The sequence below is a fragment of the Nicotiana tomentosiformis genome, chromosome 1 (assembly GCF_000390325.3).
Source record: "Nicotiana tomentosiformis chromosome 1, ASM39032v3, whole genome shotgun sequence".
Lineage (NCBI taxonomy): Eukaryota > Viridiplantae > Streptophyta > Magnoliopsida > Solanales > Solanaceae > Nicotiana > Nicotiana tomentosiformis.
Window position 1 is genome coordinate 51887415 of NC_090812.1, and position 26808 is coordinate 51914222.

At 38.9% G+C, this 26808-nt stretch overlaps 1 protein-coding gene across 1 annotated transcript; it reads right to left on the reverse strand.

The window, feature by feature from the left end:
* Positions 1–257: 257 nt before the first annotated feature.
* On the reverse strand, positions 258–26808 carry LOC104094446 (BEACH domain-containing protein C2). The gene is made up of 31 exons (XM_070182677.1): positions 24617–26808; positions 23262–24046; positions 22078–22782; positions 21259–21393; positions 20445–20549; positions 19973–20086; positions 18951–19027; positions 17971–18052; positions 16663–16980; positions 15409–16031; positions 13749–13833; positions 13400–13594; positions 12416–12961; positions 12159–12302; positions 11602–12078; positions 10791–10936; positions 10007–10076; positions 9836–9919; positions 9541–9597; positions 8445–8513; positions 8285–8371; positions 8090–8206; positions 7571–7720; positions 7067–7151; positions 6854–6974; positions 6563–6659; positions 6362–6475; positions 5176–5545; positions 3595–4376; positions 3203–3325; positions 258–804 (listed from the first exon to the last, which is right to left on the reverse strand). Exons 1-31 carry the CDS (start codon positions 26517–26519, stop codon positions 730–732), a joined length of 8841 nt encoding a protein of 2946 aa, XP_070038778.1. The 5' UTR covers positions 26520–26808; the 3' UTR covers positions 258–729.

The following is a 26808-nucleotide window of genomic DNA, read 5'->3' on the forward strand; positions in this document are numbered from 1 at the left end:
ACAGTTACAAGTAAAAACTAACATATGTTCTATGAAAATGCTTCTATAGTCAATTTTGCCCTAAAGTTATGGGCATTACACTTGCATCGTTAACCAACTGACCAGCAGGATTCAGTATAGCAACTAAGGTTCGTAGGAAAATTATATACACATACACATTTACACACACCTGTGTAACACGTGTGTGTCTCAACGACGTCTCAATACCAAAATAAGAAAAGAATTGTAAGGCAAAAATAATGATGAACAGAGAGAAGTAGCTAAATAAACATGTAAAAAAGCACATCTTACAAGATAACATTTACAAGGGAGTATCTTGACTGTGATTCCACGACACTGAAGTCCCAATACAGTGATTGAGGAAGGGGAAGAAAAGATCAAATGGCTAAATTTCCTATACTCTAACATCAAACAATTGGACGGCATGTACAACTATATCGATCAAAACAATAAAAATAAAAATGCTGAACCCAGTAAAAAAAACTACTGGACAGCCCTGTGGTTTACCTATTACAGTACACTCATGTTACATGTCAATGTAAAACATTATCCTCGTTGCACAGTGACTATGATACAGTCAAGAGAAGGAGCCGCTGCGTGTCAGTTATGCATCCAAAGTTTTCGTATTTGATGCATAGCACTTTTCATCTTGTAAGATATGAATGGGATTTTTACCAGGAGAAACTTTGGTTAACCCTTGGTGAATCAAAGTCCAATTTCCTGAAACTTTCACTTTATAAGAGGGCTGAGTCCATCACCTTCCCAACCCAGCTTAAGCATTTGATCCACTACCTTCAAGCTCAACTGCATATGATATGGATAGAAAGTCAACTAAGATGTTTATAAGCTATAACCCCCCCCCCCCCCTCTCACCATTCTCCACTTAAATACAGGGCTTGGTCCACAAATTAGGTTCAAACTCGTGATATGCACATACCAAACATCTTGCCTTGTTTGCCATTGACCAAAGCCCGGGGAAATCAGGATAAACTCTTAATTTAGAAGAATGACATTAACAGAGAATTTTCAAAAGAAATCCATTTTGATATTCATAAAATTTATTAATCACTAATTTCCACAGTGGTGTTTGCACAGTCTAGCACAAAATGGCATAAGTGAATCTAGGAGCTAATTCGTCGTAGATAACTAAGTTCCAACTGTATAAGCCTAATTGCCTAAAGGTTCTTTTTGCAGTTATAGGAACAAACTCCATTTAAATCAAGTGTCAAACTTACTATTGTGGTTGTGCAACAAGGAATCTCTAACTAAAGTGGGAAGCGCTTCTCGCCATGGAACTCATGTCAACAGGGGCTTTGCAGTCATTTTCCAGTATTTAATACAGTAAATTTTCTTCTACCTTATAAGGGAATGGAACTTGGTTGTTCCTTTTGTTCGTTTCTCTCTTCTTCTTTTTTGTGGGGCTGGCCAGGTGGGCATAGGGAAGAGAAGGAATTTCATGAAAGAGTTAAGAGTGTGGCACAGACAAGTGAGGATATGGTAGATTAGAATTCACCTTTTATAATGTATTGTTTAATGGTTATAGCACTCACATCTTTTTCATTAATAGAAACATTCAAACAAGGAATTAGAATTCACCTTTTATAATGTATTGTTTAATGGTTATAGCACTCACATCTTTTTCAATAATAGAAACATTCAAACAAGGAAATGCTATTCCACAGAGAAGTTTTAACATAATTATCCAATTAAGAGAAGGCTCTCAGGATGAAATGGCTATGGAGGTGTTCTCAAGAACCCCAAACCTTATGGGGTAATGTGATCAAAGCCAAATATGGTGAGGAAGACAAGTGGATAACAAAGGAAGTAAATACAGCATATGGAGTTAGCTTATGGAGATCCATCAGGTCACTCTGGCCTATTCTAAAGAACCACTCATCCATCAAAATGCAAGATGGCAATAAAACCTCCTTCTGGAAAGATAACTGGTTGGGATATGGATGCTTAAAGGACCTCTACCCTGATATGTATGTTCTGGCACAACATCAACACAACACAGTAGCTGAAATGTGGTCCCCACAAGGATGGACACTTGTTTTTAGAAGAAGTTTGAATGATTGGGAGGTGACCAGAATGACTGACTTCTACAAACATCTGGAAAGATTCATAGGTTTACAGAGTGGGGTGGACACAATAAGGTGCCAGGGAAATAACAGTGGCAAGGAAATAACAGTGGCATCTATAAGGTGAATACAGCATACAAGATCCTGAATCAAACTAAAGATTAATAACTGGCCTTGGAAGCATATATGGAAAATCAAGATTCCCTATAAGGTAGCATGTTTTTGTTGGTTACTAGCAAAGGAGGTGGTTCTGACACAAGACAATCTTATAAAGAGAGGGATTCAATTGTGCTCAAGATGTCACTTATGTGGAGAAGATGTTGAGACAATTAGCCATCTATTTTTACATTGCAAGATAACTGACCAGTTATGGAAGATCTTTATTAATCTCAGGGGCATAGCTTGGACAATGCCTAGTAAGATTACTGAAGTTCTTTTCAGTTGGGATGAAGCTGGAACTGGAGCAAGAGACAGAGATATATGGAGAACTATCCCAGCATGTATTTGGTGGACAATCTGGAAAGAAAGGAATTCCAGATGTTTTGAGGATATGAGGATAGAAGAAATTCTGTGCAGAAGATCAAGCTTAATTGTGTTTTGCTTTTTTGCTTTTGGTGTAAACAGATCTATGCAGAAGATACTGTTTCAATCCTAGATGTCCTAGAATCTTGTTAGGCCTGAGGTCCAAGTTTTTTTCTTTTGGCTACTCACTTGTAAATATGATTTCAGTACAACCTATGTACTGATTTTATTATAATATACAATATGTTACCATCTCAAAATTATCCAGTTAAGAGATATTTCATGGGCCCAAGGGTATCCACAAAAATGCAAGTTGACAAGAAATTAAGGTGTGTGGGGCATAAAGAGCCAACAAAAATGCACCAGCCTTCAATGAAAAGTTGTAACATATGCTTCTTTCAATCACTAGATGCTAAACATGGCGTTTATAGATATTAGCATTTCATATATCTAGTCACTTGGAGATATTTTATGAAAGGAAGAAGATAGGGATGGAAACCAAAAGATAGAACCCAAAAATTAGCATTAGCAAAAAACTCTCAACATTTTTTGACAAGGAGCAAAAACCTCTTAACATAAAGAGAAAGTATTCAACTTACGGCGGGATCTGTGAAGATTATCAACTGCTTATCAGCTGTCGATAGCAAGAGATTAGTATTATCCTTGTTCAGAGCCAGAGCCGTAATATCTTGACCCTCTCCAAGCTTCATAATGTGAAAAACCTGCAAGTCAAAACATCAGCTTCTGCTTCATACACACAAGCGAAACAAGGTGAGAAATGAGTGTACTTCCTATCATCAAGCAACTAAGAAAATGGAATTTCAAGTTGCATGGGTCAAAAGGTGCTAAGAAGCAGCATAGACAACCCAGACTTGGCAAAGCAGCAAACAAACTAGATGGTCTGCCTTACAGTTCCTCACTCAGTGATGCCAGTTTTGACGTGGACAGGAAAAGAGAAAAAAATAAGGTCCAAAAGATGTCTTAACTCTACCTTTAAAGTATACATGTCAACGAAGCAGATCGAAGGCACAGAGATATCTAATATATTTCCTTTGCCATTTTCATCTGATTCGACATCAGAATCTCCAGGTCCTGGCTTTTGCCACTTCATAGACTTATTGTCTGATGGTCCATCATTTTCAGCAGATGGATTTACTCCAAGCAATGCATTTTGTCCATCAACAGAAACCTCCATGCAACTAATGGCGGAGTAGAGAGGAAACTGTATTCTAGCAATAAGAATTCCATTAAGAGTAAAGGTGCTTAGTGTTTTATGGAATTTATTCCAAGCCATTATAATTCCATCAGATGACAGACAGACAGAATGTGCCTCCATTCCAACCAGCCTTCTGACCAATCGACCCCTTCTTATAGTATGTAGCAAGACATCTGACGAGCTGGAGCATGAAACCACAATCCCAAGATCTGAACTCACACAGCAGCATAATATTTCCCCAAGATGGCCCCTAAGGACATGTATGGGACCCTCAATTCGATGCCTCTTACTTTTCTCTCTCGAGCTGTTTGGTGTAGTGCTACTGGTTGAAGGTGTGCTTGAACCAGTGGAAGCCTCTGCCGTGCTGCCGATGCGCGGCATTGATGCCCTATTTATTCTCCAGAGAAGCACGGTTGCATCTTTAGACCCGGTAACAAGATAATTGCTATCTGGAGATAAAGCCACGCATGTCACGGGAGCACAATGTCCTCTGGCTACTTCTAAAGTTTTTGCCCCATCTGATGATATCAGCCGCACACTGTTGTCTACATGGCCACCTAGATACAAGTCCAGGAACTATTATTAGTCAGTATGTTTAGGATTCAGCAACAACATAAAGCATGCAATGCTAATCTCGCATCATTGAAAGGTCTTGCATTCAATCACTTTTTTTTTTCCGCCCAACTAAGGAACCCACTGGCACTCTCACAAATCATGGAATCAGAGGAAATGAAGTAAGAGGCTTCTGCCCTCAAGTAGATAATTTGAGATAAATGAAGAAAATTACAAAATGAGCACTAGTATATAACCCCCCCCCCCCTCCAAGTTCATCCTATGTGGTGGTTCTAACTTGGAATGGAGTTTAAGAAAGAAAGAAAGACTTTTGGAACTTGTGTTCTCAATATTCCATGACATTTTCTTGGCTATAAAAGCATGTCATTGAGGATTAAATGGGAAGTTCAAAATACAGTAAGGCGGCCATTCTTTTAGGAACAGACTAGAAAGGAAAGCATGCCACATGATATGGAGCATAGGGAGTAATTCCTAACTTCATTTGCAAAACATCAAAAGCAGTATATTGGCTGAGGAAATTTGTCTCAGATAAGTGAGTTTTGACCATCAAAGTATTGTTACACGATGGAAGAATGCTAACTATTCACTTAACCCCCCCCCCCCCCCCCCCACCAAAACCAAAAAAACAAAACAAAAAAGGAACAGAAAACCCACAAAAAAAAGGTTACAAAGCAAGCTTACATATAAATGGGTTAATGAACTCAAATATGATACTTTCACAACTACAATTCGATAACTAAAATATTTTGAGATTTAAATAAATAGAATATATATACTGCTTGCCTGTAAGAATTTCTTTGTCACATGTAATTGCAACTATGGATGAGCCTCTGATTCCAGAAGCTGCAAATGCTAGGGCTTGAGGGAAATGCCATTCCTCTGATTCAGAGCCAGTCGGCCCCTTGAACATACGCATGAATGTTCCACCAGCGGAGCTAGCACCAGGTTTTCCGTGTTGAAAGAGGAAAGGTGTTCCCTGGCCATCTGGTGTGTTTGGTTGCCATTTATGCTGAGCTACATGAGCACCTGGAGCATTCATATCAACAATTACAAGTGAATCAGAAGATGCCTGCATCGCTGCAGCAGGTAGGTTACAGCGCTCTGGGTGGGGAACCATATACGGTTTAGCATCTTTAGGATTCCGGAAGATGGTCTGTCAAAATTAAATGAGAAAAGTCCAAGGTTAAATTTGAGTCCACCTATTATGATAATATAATACTTAGTAGCTGAAAATGAGCTGCACTATCCGCTCAAAACTGAATCATAAATTGTCTAAGAAACAAGATACGCTCAGACCTCCACGCAGAAAGGAACATCCAGGCTTAACAACAAGTTCTCTAGATTCATAAGACGAACTTGCTCAAATGAATAGGATACAGCAAGACAAACAAAAAATAAATCGGGGTCTCCAAAGAAGGGGCCCAAGGGAAAAGTGAGACTTGAAAGTTTGACAAAGTACAATACAGAGGCTCAGAATTGGGAATACAGTGCCACATAAGCAAATAAGACATTGGTGATCTTCTGCCACCAAGGTGAAAGGGTAAATCGACTCATAAAACAGGAAGAAAATGACAAAGAAATCATTGTGTTCTACAACCGACCCGGTGAGTTCCTTTTCTTTTCCTAAAGGGGTGAAATTAACATCACCTACAACAATTAAATATTTCACCCCTCTATACGAGCAAAAGATAGACAGTTCTAGACTTACATTTCCCTCATCTAAATTAATCAAAAAGAAAATTACTACTGCTCACTTTAGCCAACTTCAATTTTACTCGTATATATTTTTTGATGAAGTTGAATAATATAAATAAAGGCATCAAGAAGATGCAAGGTTACAGAACAGAGGAAGATATCAGCTCAAATGTACAAAAAAAGAACTATCAAATAACCAATTTTACTCATATATATGTTACACTTGACTTTGAAAACCTTAAAAGGGGAGAACCTATGTATGCAACGAACTTACCTGTAGCTGGAGAACATCTGCCAGTGGCATCCTTTTCATGTGTGGGACAGTAAGAAGTTGAGATGGAGTTTGTCCAAAGTACGCAATCTGATCTTGCATAGCACGCTGCTGGACCTTTTGACAAGATTTAAGATATAAAAGTTACTAGTATTCAAGTTATGTGGGATAATTAAAGCAAAAAGAACAGGAAGTGAAGCATACTGGATCAGTTATCTTGTCAATATCCACTGTTCCTTCATACGTCAAGTAAAAGAAAACATTATTTGCCTGTATAGCTTCTTTTCCTCGTTGCTTATACCTGAGTATGCAAAGAATATCTTTTAAAAAGAAAAGAGAAGGAAAAAGAAGAGACAACATTTAAGGGGAAAGTCACTTTTGATGCATCCAAAACAACTCCTCACACTTCGAAAATCTCAAGGAGAGTAACACAGTACATAGGCAAAACCAGATTGTGTAAATGATCTTCTCAAGTGAAAGACAGACAGAACCTACCCAAAAATAAGATCAATCCATTTCTGTAAATGAGCAGAGACATGCTCACTCTCAAGTGCCATCCGATTCTTATGAATAAAATCAACTGTGTTCTCAGCCCAAGGTGGAAGCCGCACAGAGTCTGAACAGAGATGAGAAGCAAATGATATGACAGTGCCACGACAAAATTTAGCTTTGTATTGCATCTATATTCAATTAAATTGTATTGCATACCAAGCTTTTCTCCCAACTGTGTTGTACCAAAATCAATTGAATTCTCATTTGTTAGCATCTCCGGAAGATAAAATAGCTCCGGAACCTAGGTATTAAGAAAGATGAAATAAAGATATGACGTATTGAATTTAGGAAAACATGGTGCAAAAGATTTAACTGACTCTAGAAACAACAAAAGAAAACAAATCATAGAATCCCAAATCTATTAGAAGCTGAAAGCATTATCTGCTCCATCTGTTTCCAATTGAATGTTACTTCCCTTTCCAGGACACACCAAATTAATGTCCATAACGGAATACTTTGTCATTTTAGATATCACGAAAAAGAACAACAATTAATCTATCATTTCACTTTAGGACCCACTTGATATAAAACAATCCTAGTTGACTATCCAACTTGAACAAATTATTCTAATCTACATTTCTCTAAAGAATTGAGTAAAGTTAATTAGTGAAACTCAAATTGTAAAAGAATATTGAGGTATAAGTAATATATAGTTCATACCAACTCCTTAACATCACTCATCTCCTCAAGAACACTTTTCCAAGTGGCAGGAATATCTGAGAACATCCTGTCTGCATGATCAAATTTTCCACCTTGGAGCTGAATAGATAGGGTAGTGAAGGGCTCCATCCTGATTAGATAATACAACACCTGGTGTAACATTAAAATTCATACCAAAGGCTTAGAACAGAATCTTTAAAATCATTGCAGCCTATGTTCACACTCAAGTAATGCATATTCAACATATATAACAAAGAACAGAGACAGAATTATCTATGAATCAAACCGAGCCAGAACAAGTAAATAACCAAGAGTGTCAGAAGGTCAAGAGATGAATGAAAATGCAAGCATCTCTAAGGAGATTATTGCTTGGTAGAGTATGCATTGAATGCTGACAGACTCGTCAACTAATATGTTGAATTATTCAGGACATCCAACAATATAGAGAGGTATAGTCATCCCTCACAATAGTTTAAAATGACTTAGGACAACCAAATGCAAGTGAGAGAAAGAACATACTGTTCCTGCACTTGAATAATGTGAGCCATAGTGGAACTTTGGGATGACAGGATCATCAAAGCTAGAGTATCTCTCTTGAAACTTCCTTAACCGATCAGGATTCAATGCTCCAACTGGCTGCACGTATACATTTCATATGTCAGCCATATAACAACCTGGTGATGATTTGACACGTGAAATATTATATATGCCAACCTTTGAGAGGTCTCGGTAAGAAGATGGATTAGCAAGATCCAAGTTGGTTGATGTATAATCGGATATGACCCAGGGGAATACAGGATACTGCAAAACCGACGGAAAACTGGTCAACTTAGCATGTGATTCCTCTCGAGTCCTCACAATGAGAAAATGGTACCTGAGTAATATCATTGTAACTACGTCCGGCCAGTGTGTTAAGATGCATTAGATACTCAAAGTTGCTGATCTGAAAAGATACAGATTAGCAAATTATGAATCTGTGTGACAAAGGAAAATGAGCACTTGAAGTTGAAACTAAAGGATTGTGGTGGATATATATTGTTAGATAATGCGCTTGCCCATAATTGGCTCAGTAAGCATTTCCAAGGGGGTTTTAAGGTCCTGAGCTAATCCAACCATCGTCTTAAGATATTGGTCAGATGTTTAGATTCTTTCACATGGTACCAAAACCATTCTTTCATGTGGTAACCATCATTTGATAAGCACATGCTCACACTACTTAAGTCCACAAAAGGAAAAATTTGCGTGGTAACCATCATTTGGCTCGTATGGTTTGTAGAGGGTTTGTTCTATTCCACTCACTGCTTCAAGACTCTTTTTTTCTTTTTCTTTTTTTGGGGGGAGAAAAGAAATAGTAAATTGCTTTAATTTTTTAGGTTGGATGCTTAGATTTTCTCTCATGGTATTAGAGTCAAATGTTGAGCCTCTGTTTTTCTACAACCATTTTCTCAATACCTATACTATCGCACTGAGCTTCTCTCTACTCAGCCCATTGAGCAACTAACTTTACTCCAAGCCCAATCTTTAACCTATTGAGACTAATCTCTCTCTCTCTTTCAAGACCCCCTTTTCAACCTGCTGAGCATTCTTCAGCCTGTTGAGCTAGTTCGTCTTCTCAACAAAGAGAAAGAGAGAGAGAGAGAGAGAGAGAACAAAGCCGGAAAAAATGCAAAAGAAGAGAGAAATCATCAATTCGCATGTAGGGTACGGGTGGGAGTTTAAAATGCATTTGTTCCACATTGGATGTATAAGGTTAAGGGTTGGCAAAAGATTTTAATGTTCTGACTACCCTACCCATTCCACCGATTGCCTTTAGAATGTGGGTTGCATGCTCTCTCTCTCTCTTCCTCCCCCTCTCCCTCTCCCTCTCCCTCCCTCTCACTCTCACACACACACACATACACTGAATTTTCATTTTCTTCTTCCCCTTTCCCCGAAATAGATAGTAGTGAAATTTCAATTTTCAAACATACCTCCCAGCGAGCCCAACGTTCCATGAGTTGAGTTCTTTTAAGAAGTTGTTCAGGTCTCTGCAAGAGGAGAAGTGGCATAAACATATAACCGGATAGAAGATTGGTCGATGTTAAAGAAAGCAGAAACTCTTGTTTGACCATGAAGATTCAAGTCTTTCTGCAGTGTAATTTTGTATGGATATGGATACAAGTACAATATGTCGAGCACGGCTCACACATATTATTGCAAACTAACTAAAAACCAAGTTTGTGCATCTGCTATAGACCAATGATTAAGCAACAGAGAAGTAGAAACCTGAGTTGCGAGGTAGATATTGTTCAAATGAGAGGGACGAGTCTGAACGATAGCTCGATATGCATCTCTTCTTGCCTCAGTACTCTGTTGCAAAAATCAAGGAAATTAACCTAATTGTTGTAGTATAAAAATAAGAGCATGATATCATAACAATGTAGTAGAAGGTAATACCCCAAAGTCAAAGAAGTAGTTTGACCGGTCGACCATAAATAATTCCAATGCACTTCTCCTTAGAAGATATCTGTAAAGACAAAAAGTCAGGTAAAATGGCCGCTAAAGAAAGAAGACAACTTTCTAAATAAACAAATGTCAACTAAAGCAAAATGGTGTGCTTCTACCTTAGAAAATTTAGACTGATTAGTGAAATAATCACTTCACAACACACATGGGGTCCATAAGTGAACCCTCCTGGAAAAATCACATAAGAGAAAGCAAGAATCTAGCAAAGGGACTAATGATTTCAACAAAGTGAGCAGCATGTGAAATGTGACTGAAATGTGTAAGAGAGCTGGCAAGTCCTTTTTCCAGCTTGAAATGTGACCAACATGTGAAAGAGTGAAAATCTCCTTTCAAGCTTCCAACTGAATGAAAGACATACCAAAGAAAAATATGTTTCTTGACATTCTTGATTTATTTATGTAATCCTATCTATGTTTATAAATATCAGAATTCTATTCTCCATTTGTTATGCTTTGGATATCTATTCTACTCTTTGTTTAAAAATATAACAGTATCATAGTCTCAACCAACTAGAAGATTCTCAACTATACAATGAAACAGTAACTGAATCTCTCCGCAACCAGCAGTGGAGAAGGTCAAAGAAAAACTACAAATCAATAAATGGGAATGAGCACCTCAAATTGTAGCACAGCTGCAATCAAATGAGGGGGTTCTCAAATAATTTTGTCCTTGCGATGTCTGAATAGATCTAAAACAGAAACATCATTACTCTCACCTTCTGCTATATATCTGATGAAGGGAAGAGATCAACCAGCTTCGATCCTTTTCTTGAACTTTCTCTTCACTGCTGCAATTAAGACCATCCCCAACAACACTGGTCCCGATGTTATCAACAATAAAATTTATTCTCCTCGTAGTAATCTGAAACAAGAAATCATTTCACATGTTTATAACTTTCACTTATAGTTAAGAAGAAGATTAGGCAATCTTGTGTCCTAACTTACAAAAAGATAACCTGTCCCCTACAACTACAAACTTTACAATCCAAACAAAGACAGTCAAAACATTAAAGGACACCATTCAAACAGATTTTTTACCAAGGAGACAATGTATTTTTTTTTTATGACCGAGAAATCCCCGAGGGCCAGCGACGCACGGTTATAATCTGAAACTTAGAATCTAATTGGACTAGAAATGATCCCCCGTCCCCAAATGCAACGCCAGCTGATGGCCCATTTGCAGGGGCGCGGGGAAACCTTCAATTTCAAATACTTTCACCAGATTGCAGTTACTCAATTGACATTCAAACCCTTCTTCAATTCACTAATCTCTTTTTTTTTTAATCAGTAATATGCAAATTTTATTCACAGAAGGCAGCACCAACATGCTGACGTAGTATGTACAACTTCTTCAATTCACTAATCTTCCAGTCATCCTTTTCTCTTTGAGGCAATTGAGTTTCAAAAGATGTGTGCACTTCAGAATGCCACTCATTGAAAAATTAGCAGCTTATACGTAATCAGCCAATAACCTTATTAGTTAAGGAAATATTTCGTAAAAAGCATATTTTTGATCTGCGAACTTACTTGGAAAGTTCCTCTAGAAACCTTCAATGGCCTGACCATTGATGATGGAAGCTCAAGGACAATCCTTTCGTCATGTTCACTAGGAACATAACCAGGGGCAACTGCTGAAGGACTCTGCACCATGTCTTGGTGGTTAGTAACTGGAGGGTCTCCAGATTCTGAAGATGTCCCCGGTGGCTGAACTGTTCCAGATATTCTGTTCTGAATGTCACCATGATGTTCCATGTCACCTACTTTACTGTCCAAGTTGGGATCATCTTCCTGTTCATAATCCTCGTGCACTGGCTCAATGGAAATAGCATCTGCTGCCAAAAGAGAGGCTTTTGATGGACTGATTGTTTGATCTTCCCCCTCTTTTAAACCCGTATGATCAGCATAATCTGCAGCAGAACCAAAATGATCTGACCCTCCATAGTTCCTTCTCAAACATCTCCGCATTCTTGCAGATGTTTCCATGTTATCCAGCTTCCAGTAAACCTACTCGAAAACATATTCATTAAATCCTAGGTTGTACAACCATTGATCAGACAAATACAACAAAGCAGCAAGTTACATACACGCTGAGGATTGTACAGACAATCACTAAATGGGCCAAAAAGACTTTTAATCTCTATCAAGCTACGGATAAGTTTTCTCCATTGGCGTATTCCGGTATACAAGCGATGCTGAGCAATTACGTTCACTTGTGTCCGCCTCTCAACCTATAACCACATAGCCACACAAGGAATCATATAATGAACCTCAACAATGATAATGAGACCAGTTGTATGGACTTATCAAAGAAAAAGACTAGTGGCATATATATGAAGAGGACCTCTGATCTTTGCATGTTTCTCGCTAAAGCTAAACTTCCAACAAGGACAGCAATGAATTTGTAAGACAGAGCATTAAAATCTTTCCCATAGACTGATTTAGTATCAACTGACTGCAAACATTCCATCCAGGCCGTTCCCATGGCTTCAGAAACATTCCATCTCTTCACGCGTTCCATGTCGCTTCTACTCCGTCGCTGTGCAGATGTAGCCATTGCCACTGCGCTGAGACCTCTTCCTGATCCTATCTTTGCATTGCGTTCAAGGTCTCGTGCAGCAGCCAATGCCGCTGCTTTTGCTGCCGCCTTGTCCTTGGGAATAGCTGGAGATTTGCTAGGTGCCTCTATCGGTTTCTGAAAACTTGAAAATGTATGAAGTCTAGCCGCTTTGCGCTCTAGCAATGAAGAATCCCGCTTGAGATGTGTGGTTGTTGCTGGTGCTGGAGCTTCTCCTCCAGCAGCGCCAGCAGCTAGCATTGCCAGTGCCATAGCAGCAGGTGGAGATGCAAAAGCAGCAGCCCAGCTAGGGGAGATCATAGAAAGAGCAGCCTGGATAAAAGAATATCTTAGTTCTTGGAGATTTAACATATACAGAAGACTTTAGTAAGTTCATAGATGCAACTGACTAACAAAATGCAGCAGCATTTGCGAAATGTTTCTGTGGCTGAAGAGAGAAAGACTGTATAAACGAAAGTGGAATTTATTAATCTGCGGTTACAGAAATAAAAGAGATCAATTTAAGTGACCGACAAAATAGAAACTGCAGACATGGATAGCGACAGAACAGAAAGCCAACCACAAAGCCTTATGCTGGATGTGCCAGATTCTAATCAAAAAAAAAAAATACATGAACAATTATGGATAGTTGTAACGACCATGTCATTTTATTCAACATTCATTCGACAAACTCCAACTCCACAAAAAGATTACAGTAAAATCTAGAGCTGAAATTCCATCACTATGTACATGGAAGTCTAATATATCTACCTCAAGGGGCAAGGCATCTGCAGCCAATGCTCGGTCATCAACAACAAAAGGATTTGAACCATCTGCAGTTGCCAGTTCATGAATTCCTGCCAAGAGGGGCCGCCACCTCCTTAAGGCTGCAATAAAAGGTGGTAAGATAACCTCTAGATATTGCTTCCTTAGAGGAGTTCGATCCCTACCAACAGCATGCCAGACCTGCAACATACAGGTGAGAGAAACATGAATCAAAATACTGAAAGCACCAGAAACAAAAGTGTACAGCTAAACTATAAGAACGACAGAGTTCTATCTTAAACCTCTGTATAAATTGTTGACTCAGACAGGTCTTCTAGATAGATATAATACTAACCTCAGAGAACATGACACAGGAGGCAACCAACACTCTCTGTCTTTTGGACTCAGAAATAGGCATGTTGAGAATTGGTGAAAGCACACTGTCCAGAGAAAATGAGAATGAGTGGGATACCAATTAGAATGAACTGGGAAGTTAGAATAAAATATTACTAAACAAACATCTGGCCGCGCTGACAACTAGCATAAAAGATAATCTAATTTACTAATTTTTTGTAACATGTAGTCACGGGTAAGGGTAACTCAGTCCACCAAGGCTTAGGCGGATGGGAAGAAATCACCTAGTGTTCTGTGTCTCTGTTGGAATTTGAACACTGGTCTCTACGGTTTTGACCTAGTTCATTGACTATTAGGCAACACCCTATGGTGCCAAAAATGTTAGTCTAACTATGATGAAGAAATATAAGCACACGGCCATAAGTACCGACACAACATCACTCAAGAAATAGACTAACACAAAAGGAGAATATCAAGTAAAGTGGATGCCAATCTTGTCGGAGAAACTTAAAATTGGCAATGGAAACCAGCAAAAAAGAAAAACCAAAAGAAAAATACTAACATGTTGACATTACCAAAAGTTAGAAGCTAATGCCAATGAGTATTGACATAGATAAATGGCAATCCAGAAGGTTTTTTCTGACATTAGAAAAGCCAACAAGTATTGGGGTTGATAGTAAAAACTTCTGGATTGCCAAAAATATTGGCCAGAGGCGCGCGCCGCTGGAATGGTCATGGACCAAAAGGTCATCAGAAAGGACACTAGAGTGCTGCCGAGAGAGCCGTGGCACTGTCGGAATGGCCATTAGAAAGATGGAGCAGCCACTCATCGGAGATAGGAGCTGATGTCACCAGAGAGACGAAAACATTGAGCGGGTTCTACCAAAATCGTACAGACTTTGATACCATGTGAAGAAATGAAGTTGACACTCGTTATAATGAAATAAAGATACACCTATTTATAGGTGTGAGATACACTTGCATCTCATATATAACCAATGAGGAACTAACATCATGCTAACACTTGACATTCGAACATTTCTGTAAGGACGCAACTCAACATTAACGTTAAACTCTTTAACACGCTAACAACCTTTATTAAGAATGCAATGTTCTGAACAGATGGATTTAACTGAGGGTTGGAAAAAAATATAGAAATGATCAAAGTGACAAGATATTGTTTCTACCCAAGTGCTCTGAATTGGACACCAGCAAGAAAATAAGAATATCTGTTCTCAGTGGTGGCAGCGCAAGAAGTTTATATAAGGGGATTCAAAAAATTCTAAAATGTCACAGTTGGGATCTGAACTTGTGACCTAAAGCAACTTTTGAACCCCCATTACCACTTCACTAGAATCTTCCCTTATTTCAAGGGGATTCATCAGTTTATATATAACCAATTGCACAGTTTGATATTCCTTCGAAGTGGTTCAATTGAACCCCTTTACTTATACCTAGCTCCGCCCTTATTCTCAGAATATTTCAGTGCTTTTTTTTTTTTATGAAGAATATATCAGTACTTATATTTCTTTCTATACAGTACCTTTACCAGAAATCTTGTGCATATGCAAAAAATAATAAATAATTAAAAAGAGAAACAAAACCAAAAAGAAAGAAGAGGAGAATTGAGTAGCTCTCAAAAAGGGTCAGCATATGCATACCTCCACAACAATGAGGATCGTGGTTTTCTTGATGGTATACGAGCATTAACGTCTAAAATAGAAAGATTGCTAGTCTGTCTACGGAAACCCTCTGACGTCCCATCTTCTGTGTTTCCATGCCTCATTAACATCTGATTTCCACCATCATCTTCTTCCCTTAATGAGACAAGCACCATGCGCAGCATGCAAAGAAAAGGCTGGTCACTGTCTAACAATTGGTATAGTGCTGCCATGCCTCCCATTCCAGTACCTGATCCTCCTCCAATACCAAGACCACCACCCAGTCCAGACTCATCTAACAACAGTGCTTCTAGCATTGCAACCGACTTCTTTATTAAAGGAAGTTCAATCCAGTTTCCATCAGCATCTTTTTCCAATGCAAAATTCCAAGCTTCCCAACCACTGCCACCACCACCAATTACTGAGGTGTTTGAGGGAAGGCCAACTCCATACCATAATCGACTCCTGTATTTCCACCCCTCAGCTAAATCCAAGGCACAGCTGCCATATGACACAAATGCGCAAGAAACAGATTCATAAGGTTCAGCAGCTGCTGCTGCAGCGAGTCGTTCCATCACAGTTGCAGATATCTGTCCATTAGGATCGGCCATTGATGCAAGAACCTAGTAGAGATCAGCAATTACTCAGTAAACTAAGTCCAATGAAGACAACAACAACAACAACAAACCCAGTGTAATCCCACAAGTGAGGTCTGGGGAGAGTAGTGTGTACGCAACCTTACCCCTACCTTGCGAAGGTAAAGAGGTTGTTTCCAATAGACCCTCAGCTCAAGCAAAGCACAGTTACAGCAGTATTTAAAAAGAAATACAGTGGATAAGTCCAATGAAGAAGAAACCAAATATAATATCGTAAACTGTTACAAACACCTAACATGGTCTCCGGACAAATAAGTTAGAGAGCATTATAAGCATGACTGAGTGAGGACTACACTGCATTCTTAACCCAATTAGCAGTGAGACTGGCGTTTTCCGAAATAATTACATGTAGTGTAAGCGAAAATGCAGCAACCACAGTCACAACTGATAATAGTTTATAGAAGACACAGGAAATAGAGAACATCTAGAGATACAGACAAGACATAGAAGCAGAAAAACTCCAATAGGACTGCCAGGAAAATATGCACATTACAGGCGGTGGAAAAAGAAAAATAGAAGATCTGCGGACTGATATGAACACTTAGTACTAGAAGAAGAGGAATTATTCACACTCAAGCATAAGTCAATAAGTACATACATCGAGTGAAAGTCTCCCAGAGCCATTGGATTTACGTTCAGCTACAGTTTCAGGAGGATCTCCACCAACAGCACTTGCAGACTGACTACCTACAGGCACAACATTTGAAAGGGGGGAAACAGAACCAGCAGGAACACGTGAAGTCCTGTAAAGTTTGCTCTGCAGCCTCAGATGGTCTTCAACAAGCATTAAAATCACAATAGCATTCTCTACCAAGGCAACAGAAAGTTGAGCCGCATTTTCTGCTCCCATCTTAGCATCCTTAGCGGACAACCCTTCAGCTGCCACACCAGCGGCTGCTGCCGCAATAACTTGGGTCTGTGGAAAAAGAAAAACTGGATGTAGACATTGTTGTAGTTTCCGCAAATGTTAACGTCAACATTAGGATGCAATTAAAAAATTACTTTACTTGTCAAAGGAAAAGTTTAGGATGAATTTATTCAGAAAATAACACAAAATTTAACTTCGTCAAGGGGCTAAAACAAATTTTGCTATAGTAATAATTTTAGAAAGGAGCACAGTGACGCCAAGCTAACAAGTAAGCAACCATATTTGTGCTATATTCATACTTTACATTAAAGCATATAGAGAGAGCTCGACATGCAAATCCTCTCTCTCCGCCCAAACAAATTCTTCTTAGAGGTTTCCTGTGTTTCTCGTTTTGTATGGACACCAACTTGGTGCATCATTAGTATATTTACCCTCACTTATCAAACAGAAAACTACTCAGAATTTAACAAAAATCGGAACTGCCACCAAGGAATGAAAACAAAGTTGATTTTGAAATAAAAACATTTCGAAAGGATCAAGGTGACACCAATGCCCAAGCTAACTACAAAGGAAACCAAATTTGTGCGAAATTCAGACTTCAATTAAGAAATATAGAGAGCTCAACATGCATCTCCCCCCCCCCCTTTTCCCACACCCCTCCCCCAACTCTGCTGGTGCTTTTATGGTTGTTCTCAAACAAAAATCTACAAATAAAAATGAAGAACACACAGGCATCACCCAGTTAATCCAAGAAATTAAAACAAAAAGAAAAGTCTCTCTGGGCACAAATGTAAGAATATACAATAAAAGCCAGAAATTTTGAAACAGACAACACTAGCAGATTTCTATTAACATCTCAAGTAGCACAAACTTGGCCTCGAGTACTAACTTGCTTTTACCCTGTTCAAAAATCACACTGCAGCAGGTATTTCTGATATCATATGGAAGATAGAAAATCATTAGCAAAAAGACAAGAGGAATATTAAGTCCCATCTTCAGTTTTCACCATAGAGAGCAGAGCTTGAAGAACAAGTTTACCTGAACCTGCAACTCCCGTGCAGCAAAATCCAGCAAGCTGCCCAACAGCCTTCTTTTGAAAATGGGCAGTGACTCTTCACGTCTTGGGACGAATAGATGAGCAAAATTGAAAACTAATGAGAACCCCAAAATTGCCTTTGATAGAAACATAAGATGTTGTCTTTAGACACCACTCACCACACAAGGCACATGAAAATTGAAATGGTCCTTCAAAGGAAATATAGCCCAGACAGGCTATGTTCCCTGATTTAGTAACAACTTAAGCTAAATAAAGAATAAGAATTCACTATCATAGATGGGACAAACACACTGAAAGTTCAAAAAAGTCGATACAGCCAAGTTTCCATTCTCTAGAAATCATAGTCAAGGTCCTGAAGACGTAATGCTTTTCAGCTCTCCGAAGATTAGGTCTGTACGAAGTCGAGTTTTTTTTTTTTTTTTGACAAGTAACTAGAATAAACTTCACCATGCAGGTCAACATGACGCTGTTATTAACAGCCAGGCATGCTATTTTCTTTTAATTTAGTCTGTCTTACAGTATGGCAGGTACTAGAACTTAGGCCAGGATATAATTGGAAACAAATTTTATCCAATTTTTACAAAACGCTTGTTTTCGAATATGTATTGTCGATGCAGAATTTCTGACAATGGAAACATCGAGATATGATGAAAACCGGAAGGAAGAGAAAGCTAAACCATATATGATATCCAGTAAGCAGCAGTGAAATAAGCCAAAATCCAAAATTTCCATGTACTTCATTTAAACTGATTGAAAATTGCAATAACCAGAGCAACTTAATGCATGAAGCACATCTAATAACATACTAAATAATTCAATATAGAGTAGATTTATGCAGGAAAAAGGGGATAGTCTACACAATACATGTAGCATTTTGAAAGAAATGACCTTTTCAACAGAAAAATCACTAGAGAAAAATCAAACACTGAGAGCTACTCAATAAACTTGTCAAGTCTAGTACCTGATTCTCTGGTCTCCTGTGCTAGAACCACCCACCATGGAGAGCCATTCTGCACAATGAATTGTAGCTTCAATATCCTGTCCAAAAAAAATTATCAAAAGAAATGTTTGATGCAAATATTAAAATAGAAGAACGATCAGTGCAAGGGACAAAAGAAAGAGCAATATGAAAAATAGTTATAATAAGTTACTGAAGCTTCCTCATTCTTCTTAGGTCAATCAGCAAATGACATAAAACACCAAGAAATCTAACACCTAAAACAAAAGGAAATTCAGGCCAGGAGATGACTCATAATCAAAAATCAGAAAGAGTAGTCATCAAGTACTTGTTGATTTCAAAGTAGTCAATCCCATTTGCTCATTGTGGTATTGCAAAATATGAAGGTTGGTAGATATTCATTTATGTAAGTGGATAGATTAGTGAGTATAAGCAAGTCAAGAACCCACATGAGGGGTTTGGTTTTCGAGTGATAAAAAGGGGTTTGTGCCCGTTGCAAGCAAACTCCTCTAGTTTGCACAAGGAAAGCAATTTTGGCATTACGGATGCTGCTTATCCATATCTTTTTACATATTCTTATCATCTCTAATATTTTGACAGTACTAATACCTCTCACTTGTGCCAATTCCCTAATTCCCCATCTTCTCTATATCCCAAGTTAGCTGTCTTAATTTGAACAAGCATGTGAGTTGATAAAAAATGAAATTAGTGCAGTACTATAAATATAACTAGAAAGAACAAAAAATGTCTGAAGAATCAAGGACTGACACAATCATTCCAAGACTACAACAAATCCATTCAGCTCTCGGTAATAAGACATCTTATTCCTACAATCATTATTATTAGTTGCTAGCTCACCTCTCAGATAGAATCATTCACTCCATTCTTCTCCATCTTAGTGAATACACTCTGTTAGTTAGCATCCTACTGGTGCTACACTTATGTCCTCAATGTTTTTTAAAAATGTAACACAAACCGAGCAGAATGATGTAACATGAGAAAGGAGAATGGTTCACAAAATTTACCTTCCATCCATCCTTCTGACGCATTGAGTGCTCTAACACAATTATAAGAAAGTTGTGTATGAGGTCTTCTATATCTCTCAAGCTTCCTGGGTTTGCATTCTTACTTGCTCCTGTCTGTCACAGAATGATCATAAGAATTAAAGTCAGAATTTACATTTCTTTTAGCCTCTGCTGACATTGAAAAGTTCACTCTAACCACTACGTCACAGGGAAAAGACGTATCAGAAAAGACATTTAGTAGCTCCACCTATGAGCCTCACTTTCAAGTGAGCGAAGGGAAAAAAGTATACCAGTGACCACATGGAAAACTATTCCCGTATACAGATGCATGAGAAGAAATGCAAAACGAGGTGGCAACATGCACAAAAAGTATCAAAATGAAAAACAAAACCGAAATGTATTTGTATCACTCTTCACATGACTCCAAAAAGAAAGCAAAGTAATTCTTTGTGAAATAGCATAAGAAATCTACCTCATAGTTAGATATCAGGATCTCCAATATCCACTCAGGCCATTCATCCATTTTGGTTAGATTGATTCTGTTTTCGGGATGACTGCATGCCATAATCAGAAGATCCTGAAACCAAACAGAAAATTCAAATGAGAGAGAGGTAGGAGAGGAAGAGAAACAACAAGGACAATATAAGAAAGCAATAAATTGACATGAAGCGTCTTATCCTTATTTCTTTTTGGTGCACCCATTCCTGTTTGTATAGAAGATTGGGGTGTTGTTCGTAGAAAACCATATCTTTCTGTAAGGTTTTCTACTTTTTGGTATACATCTTGTATACGGGTGTCCGTTTGCCCTTCATTTGGTAAAATTTTACTTTATAACAAAACACTTATTAGCTGATTGCATTGATTCTCCCATCAAAACAGAACTTGTACATTTAACTAACCACGCAACAATTTTTATATTAATAACAGTGAAACTTACTTGAGGCATAGTTGTTGTCCTAACTGTGAAACTCAATATGACAGCCTATAACCTAATTGCCCCACCACTCACAAAGATCCTTGTTCATCCAGAAGTGTCAGAACCAATGTTATATTTGCCTTAATTCTACAGAAATAGTTCCGATGTAGAAGTTTGATGTTAAATATTCAATTAATGAACTTGGAACCAACCGATAACCAAGTCCTCACTTTAAAAATCATCTAAAACCAGTAAAAAAAATTAAACACCGCAGCCCATGGTAATGAAGTGCCAAGAGCCTACACCCACATCAGCACAAAGAAGATAAGGCACAATAAGCTGTTAGGAAAAAAGGGGCACAATTCAGTACCTGCAGTGCTCGACTTTGCAATTGCTTTGGTGCATATGGAAGTGACCGTAAAAGAATCAATAAAAGTTGGATATGCTCAAACCGATGCCCAGAATCATAGAAGTTCAATCCATCATCTGTTGACGAGGCATTTATCTACATCAGGAGCAAAAAGGCTTCAGATTTGTCTGTGATACATTGCTTAAGCACAGAAAACTCAATAGTAGATAGTATAGCCCAAACACTCTAGCATCTATAGATGAAGTGACCATCTGAATAAGTAACAGAGAGGAAATTCAAAAACCAAACAATGAGGCTTTCAACAAAACTAATCATAAAAAGGATTAAATGAGCCCAACCAAGATACTCAAGAACACCTATACTGATCATAGCATAGACCATGTCTAGATACCCTAAAACTGGTTTTCCCGGAAAAGAAAAACTTAAACTATTAATTGTACAAATAAGAAAGGTCTAGACTGAATTTTCACATCAATATCGCGTATTCAAAATGTGGAATTATTACCCATGAGGTAAATAGTATAATATTGATACGCAGATTATATTCATTTGATTTCTTTTTGTTTAAACCTTATTGGTGACATTGACACTCCAGCACATAAACTGTCAGAAGATAATGCACTGAGTTTCTTTCATTTACTTGAGCATCAGATCCTACGAACGCAGTAACTATCTTATTGAAACACAGCAAAGAAAGGAAATTTTCCTAGAAAAATCCTAAGAGGATTTCCACAAAAAAAAATTATCCACAACAGAATAGAAGTGCAGGAACAGAGTTTCTGAGGAAGCAGCAAATCAAGAGGAAAAGCATATTAATACCGAGGCACCCAATAAAGCTGTGTATACTCTGCCAGTCATGAGCCTATTTGGTGCTGCTTGGAAGGCCTTTTGTAGCGCAAAAAGTAGAAGGGAAACCTTATCATCAAACATGGTACCCCCTCCTTCCAGCAACCCCAAAAGGTTGTTTGTCACATCTGGGGGAGCATGCGTACCAAATTTCAGATAGCCTGATGAAACTAAAGCACCCAAAAGGTTAATAATTCCAAGCACAATTTCATCACTTTTGTCAACATTGTATGCATTATTCCGTGCATTTTCAGCACTTATTGAAAAGCTTATACCCCCCAGGTTTTTTATAAATCCATTCTCTGGGATGGACTGCATCCTCTCGATATTAGACCCAGTAGAAATTGTGGCACCCGCAACACTGGGGGACTCAGATACAGAATCCATTTCACTTAAACTTGTCTCTCTTTCTTTTGTTAATCCAGTTTCACCAACTTGACTACTTTCTGTGGGACAATGCGTCTCAGTATCCAATTCAGTTTCCTGGGCTGATGCAGCAGTATCATCATGATCGAAAGAGGATAAATCATCACAATCACCAATCTTTACTTCGCGCTGCAATAGGACAAGAAGTGTTTCTATACCACCAGACGATAAAAAAGCGTCAGCAAAGGTTTGAGCCCTGGACATATTTGGCTGTACAACCAACCTGTACATGAGATGTAGCACCCTGGCAACCTGAGAGAACCAAATTATATTAGTAGATTCAAGTAGAAAGTCTGGCACATCTGATGGAAAATATCAACTAAAAAATGAAAGTATCAAGAAATTTCTCGTTTAAGATGAAGATTCCATTCCCCAGTGAGCAAAAGGAATAAATGTGACATATTTTTCAAGCCAAACAACCTATGATTCATACCAATATCGATACCTATCCAGCAAGGGAGGAAAAAAAAGCATAACATCACTAAGAACTGTAACTAAATGAATGGAAGTTAAATGAATAGGTCGAATAAAAGGACTGAGACAAGGGGATCCATTGTCTCCCATGTTTTCAATATTAGTTGGAGGCTTTGAGCATGATGATACATAGAGTAGTTGCAGGGAGTATTTGAAATGGTATCTAGGCTTTCCTATAAAGATCAACAAGAAACTTAACTAGCCTAGAAACTTCCTCAACACTCACTATACTTGTATAAGAAAAACGTGCACATTACCTGATTTGGTTGTGGACAATCCACCATGAAACCAAGCAAACAACGGATATCATCTGTAGCTAGCAAAGGAGGGGCAGCCACAACTAAGAGTTCAATAACAACTAAGAGTTCATCAACCAAAGCATTTACTTCACCCACAGGACGTGTTTTCTCATTCATAAATGTATCGGCAGAGTCACCTTCACGAATAGTCCAATAACATCTCCTGCAGCCATCTAGAAGCATCTGAATGGCATTAGCATCACGCATCACAGATGACTCAGTGAAAACCATATCTGCAAGTGAAGAGAGAAGCTTCTTCTGAAGACCATAACTGCATAAGCTCCAAATCCTCAGATCCAGTAGAAGCGTACTGAAAAGCTGCACCTTGAGTGTGTGGTTTTGCTTTTGTGATTGGCACAATGAAACAACTGCTGCTACAAGTGCCTCATCCCCAACTCCATCACGCTTTGCAACATCAAGGGAAGACAAAGTTTGTAGAAGGTAGTTCAAGATTCTTGACAGGACTTCTGGCCCTTTTCTGCGGCTCAACTCTTCATTGTTTCCAGGATGTTCAACGGCTCTAGATATAATTCTGAATATGGGAGCGGCAAGAGCAGTTGTGGCTAATGATAAAGAAAGGCCGCCTTGCTGAGGTTCCAAGCTATTCTCTTGCACATTACTCACTGCCAAAGGAAGTAAGGACATGGGGCCTCCATATGCCAGTGCCCAAAGAGCTTCCGTTGGGCGCATTCTTGTTGCAACATGGACTTGCCCAAGAATTTCTGCAGGCCTTCGAAGCATACCTGAAGAATTCAGAATTATTAACAATAACAGATTGACAACTGTTACATTCTTCAAGCTACAATTAAAAAGAGACAAAATAAACATGCAAAGGACAAACTTTGGTCCCTGACTTATCTTTTACCAAATAAAAGAAAGACAGAGAAGGGGGAGGGGGGTTACATATTCAATTAGTATACAGAAAATATTTGTCAAGCACTGTCCAAAATGATCAAATAAGAATATGAAACTTAAAAGTTCCATTATTAAATAGGAGGCTCTAGAATATGAAACTTAAAACTTCCATTATCTAGTAGGAGGAGAAAGATATGAGTGTGAACAACACAATCACGCAGAGAATTTCCCCTCAACACGATACTGCTACCTCTACCCAAACCTTTTGACCCCCATCTAAAATATACGCATAGTTAAATGAACATAGGCAGGGAAATACATAAGGTGGTCTAGGTATAAAGTTTATAGGATCAGTGGTAGCAACTCTAAAGCATCAAGCTTTGTAGTGATAATCTAGAAGATAATGGACATCAGAATTCAAATTGATATGTGCTGTAAATGTAACAGAATTGTCAAACCTGCTGAACCAGAAGGAGAAGCATCTGGACAAAAACGGCCACTGAGCAAGCCAGGATGATAAAGGAGATGAAGGTATCCACAGATTTCAGCATCAAGAAGAGAACTTTCTTCAGCCAACTTTTGCACATAGTCATTTGTTGCTAACCACGGCGAGCCAGCTCCCTGACCAAAAGAAGAAAGCACATCTCCTCCCCTAGACGCCAAACGTGCCATTTTCTCTGGCCCAATTGGTTCCTTAAAAATGTATACAGGGCCCATCTCAGCAAACAAAGGGCACTGACGACGACGACGTTGTAAACCAGCCATAGTTGGGGGTGGATTAGTCCCAATACAGCAGAATGCAAGTGGCTTGGATATCCGGGGAAAGTCAAATGGTCGACTCTCGTACAAGGATCCATCTATGTACAGCCTCAGTTCACTCTCTGCTTTCCCAAGGAGGCCTTGCTTACAAGAGTGTTCAAGACCAATAAAGTACCAACACTGTGGCTTGAACGCATGAGTGAAATGCAAAGAAGACTTCCTTCCTTTCCCACTACCGCTTTCAACTACCAAAAATTGGGCGTGAAAATATGCTTCAATTCCTTGATTATCAGCTGACAGGAAACTGAAGAGCCGTGGCATGTGAGCTGTGCCTTCTCCAGCCAGTGCACTGGCTGCAGCAGCAGCTGACATTGCAGATGATTTTCCTGACGTGGCAGCTGCAGCAGCAGCAATTGCAGCTGCAGCAGTTGCTGTATTTAAAGTGTCAGCAAAGGACTCAATGTAGATCCATGTAGCAAATGCATATCCATTAGTAAAAGGCCAGCGACTCTCCCCTGGACCCAGCAAGCCAGAGCTTTCACCATCAAATTCAAAGGTACATGCTGGACCGCTTGACTCTTTCCCACTCATGGCCTTCTCCAAGGAAAGCAATAAACGAGCTGCCCACTTAGTGGCAAGTGTTTTTGTGACTACTTGAAACCAACTATGCAGATCCCTTACACTAAGAGAATGTGCAGCTAAGTGTTGAATGCATAGGCATAAAGGAGTCCCATCCCATCTTGAAGTTGGTGGCTCTGAAGTAGCAAGATCCTGACTAAAAATCTTTTCAGCCGATTGCAGCAGGACACGCAACAAACCAGCTGTAGAGCACATTGCTCGGTTTCTAGTGCAAGCACGCAAGATAGCAAGCAAACCCTTAACCATGCGAGTCCTAGGCGACATGAGACCTGCAATGTCCCCAATGGAAGGAAGCCAAGGAATGAGTTCAGCCGCCACAATGGCTGCCCTAGAGTTCAACATTACGCTTGGCGGATTATTATCCTCATCATCCTCAAAAGATTCAACCCCTCCCATGGTGGCAAGAAGTGAATCAACTACCAAGAATGCAATAGAGTCAGAGTCATCCTCTCCATTCCCAAAACTCTCGACACCACTCACAACATTTTTCAGCTTGTCCAAGCCTTCAGGCTTTCCCATAATAGCAGAGTCCACTAAATGCAAGAGTTCAGGTTCCACATTTGGCACAGCCTGTTTAGGCTTAGGTTTAGGTGGTGATCCAAATGGAGAATATGCACTATCCCCATATGAATACATACCTGAATCAACCGAAGAAGATGACTGTCTAGTTTCATCAAATTGGCTATCATGGTGCACCTCAATGTCAACAGAACCAACCCCAGATGGGATTTTGCCTAAAGAAAATTCAAACTTGTCCTCAGACAGTCTTAAATGATCAGATCTTGGAGAATGATTTAAGTCCCCAACAATTTTATCTTGATCTTTCAATGAAACATTGTCAAATAGCTCATCATCTACCGTAGGAGCTGAAGAAAAATCAACCCCTTTCAAGACTACATTATTATATACAATATTATCTACATTATCACCACCAACTTCATTTTTGGGTTTCTCCTCTTCCATTCTGCAAACCCAAATGCCTCAAAAATACAATCTTGGAAATAGTATCATAACTATAACGATGGGGAAACTTGAGACATGCACATTTTTTTTTTGTTTTCAATAAACGCAGAAGGGGAAACAAAATTTGTAGTCAAGATTTTACCTTTTTCTGAAAGTTGATCCAATATCTGGGATTGAAGGATCAAGAAAATGAAGAATCAGCGAGGGGTGGGGGGAATGGAAGCGAAATAGGGGGAAAGTTGAGCGCGAGAGAAAAGGCCGAGCCAGCCAACTGAAGCTGGTGATGATA

Bases quoted from the DNA above. Each gene is read 5' to 3' on its own strand.
- LOC104094446 (XM_070182677.1), bottom strand. From the start codon at position 26,519: ATGGAAGAGGAGAAACCCAAAAATGAAGTTGGTGGTGATAATGTAGAT. The intron at 19,028-19,972 runs GTAAATTTTGTG...TTTTTTGGACAG, and splicing joins GTCAGAAGGATGGATGGAAG to GATATTGAAGCTACAATTCA. The intron at 8,514-9,540 runs GTATGTTTGAAA...GTATCTTTTCAG, and splicing joins AACGTTGGGCTCGCTGGGAG to ATCAGCAACTTTGAGTATCT.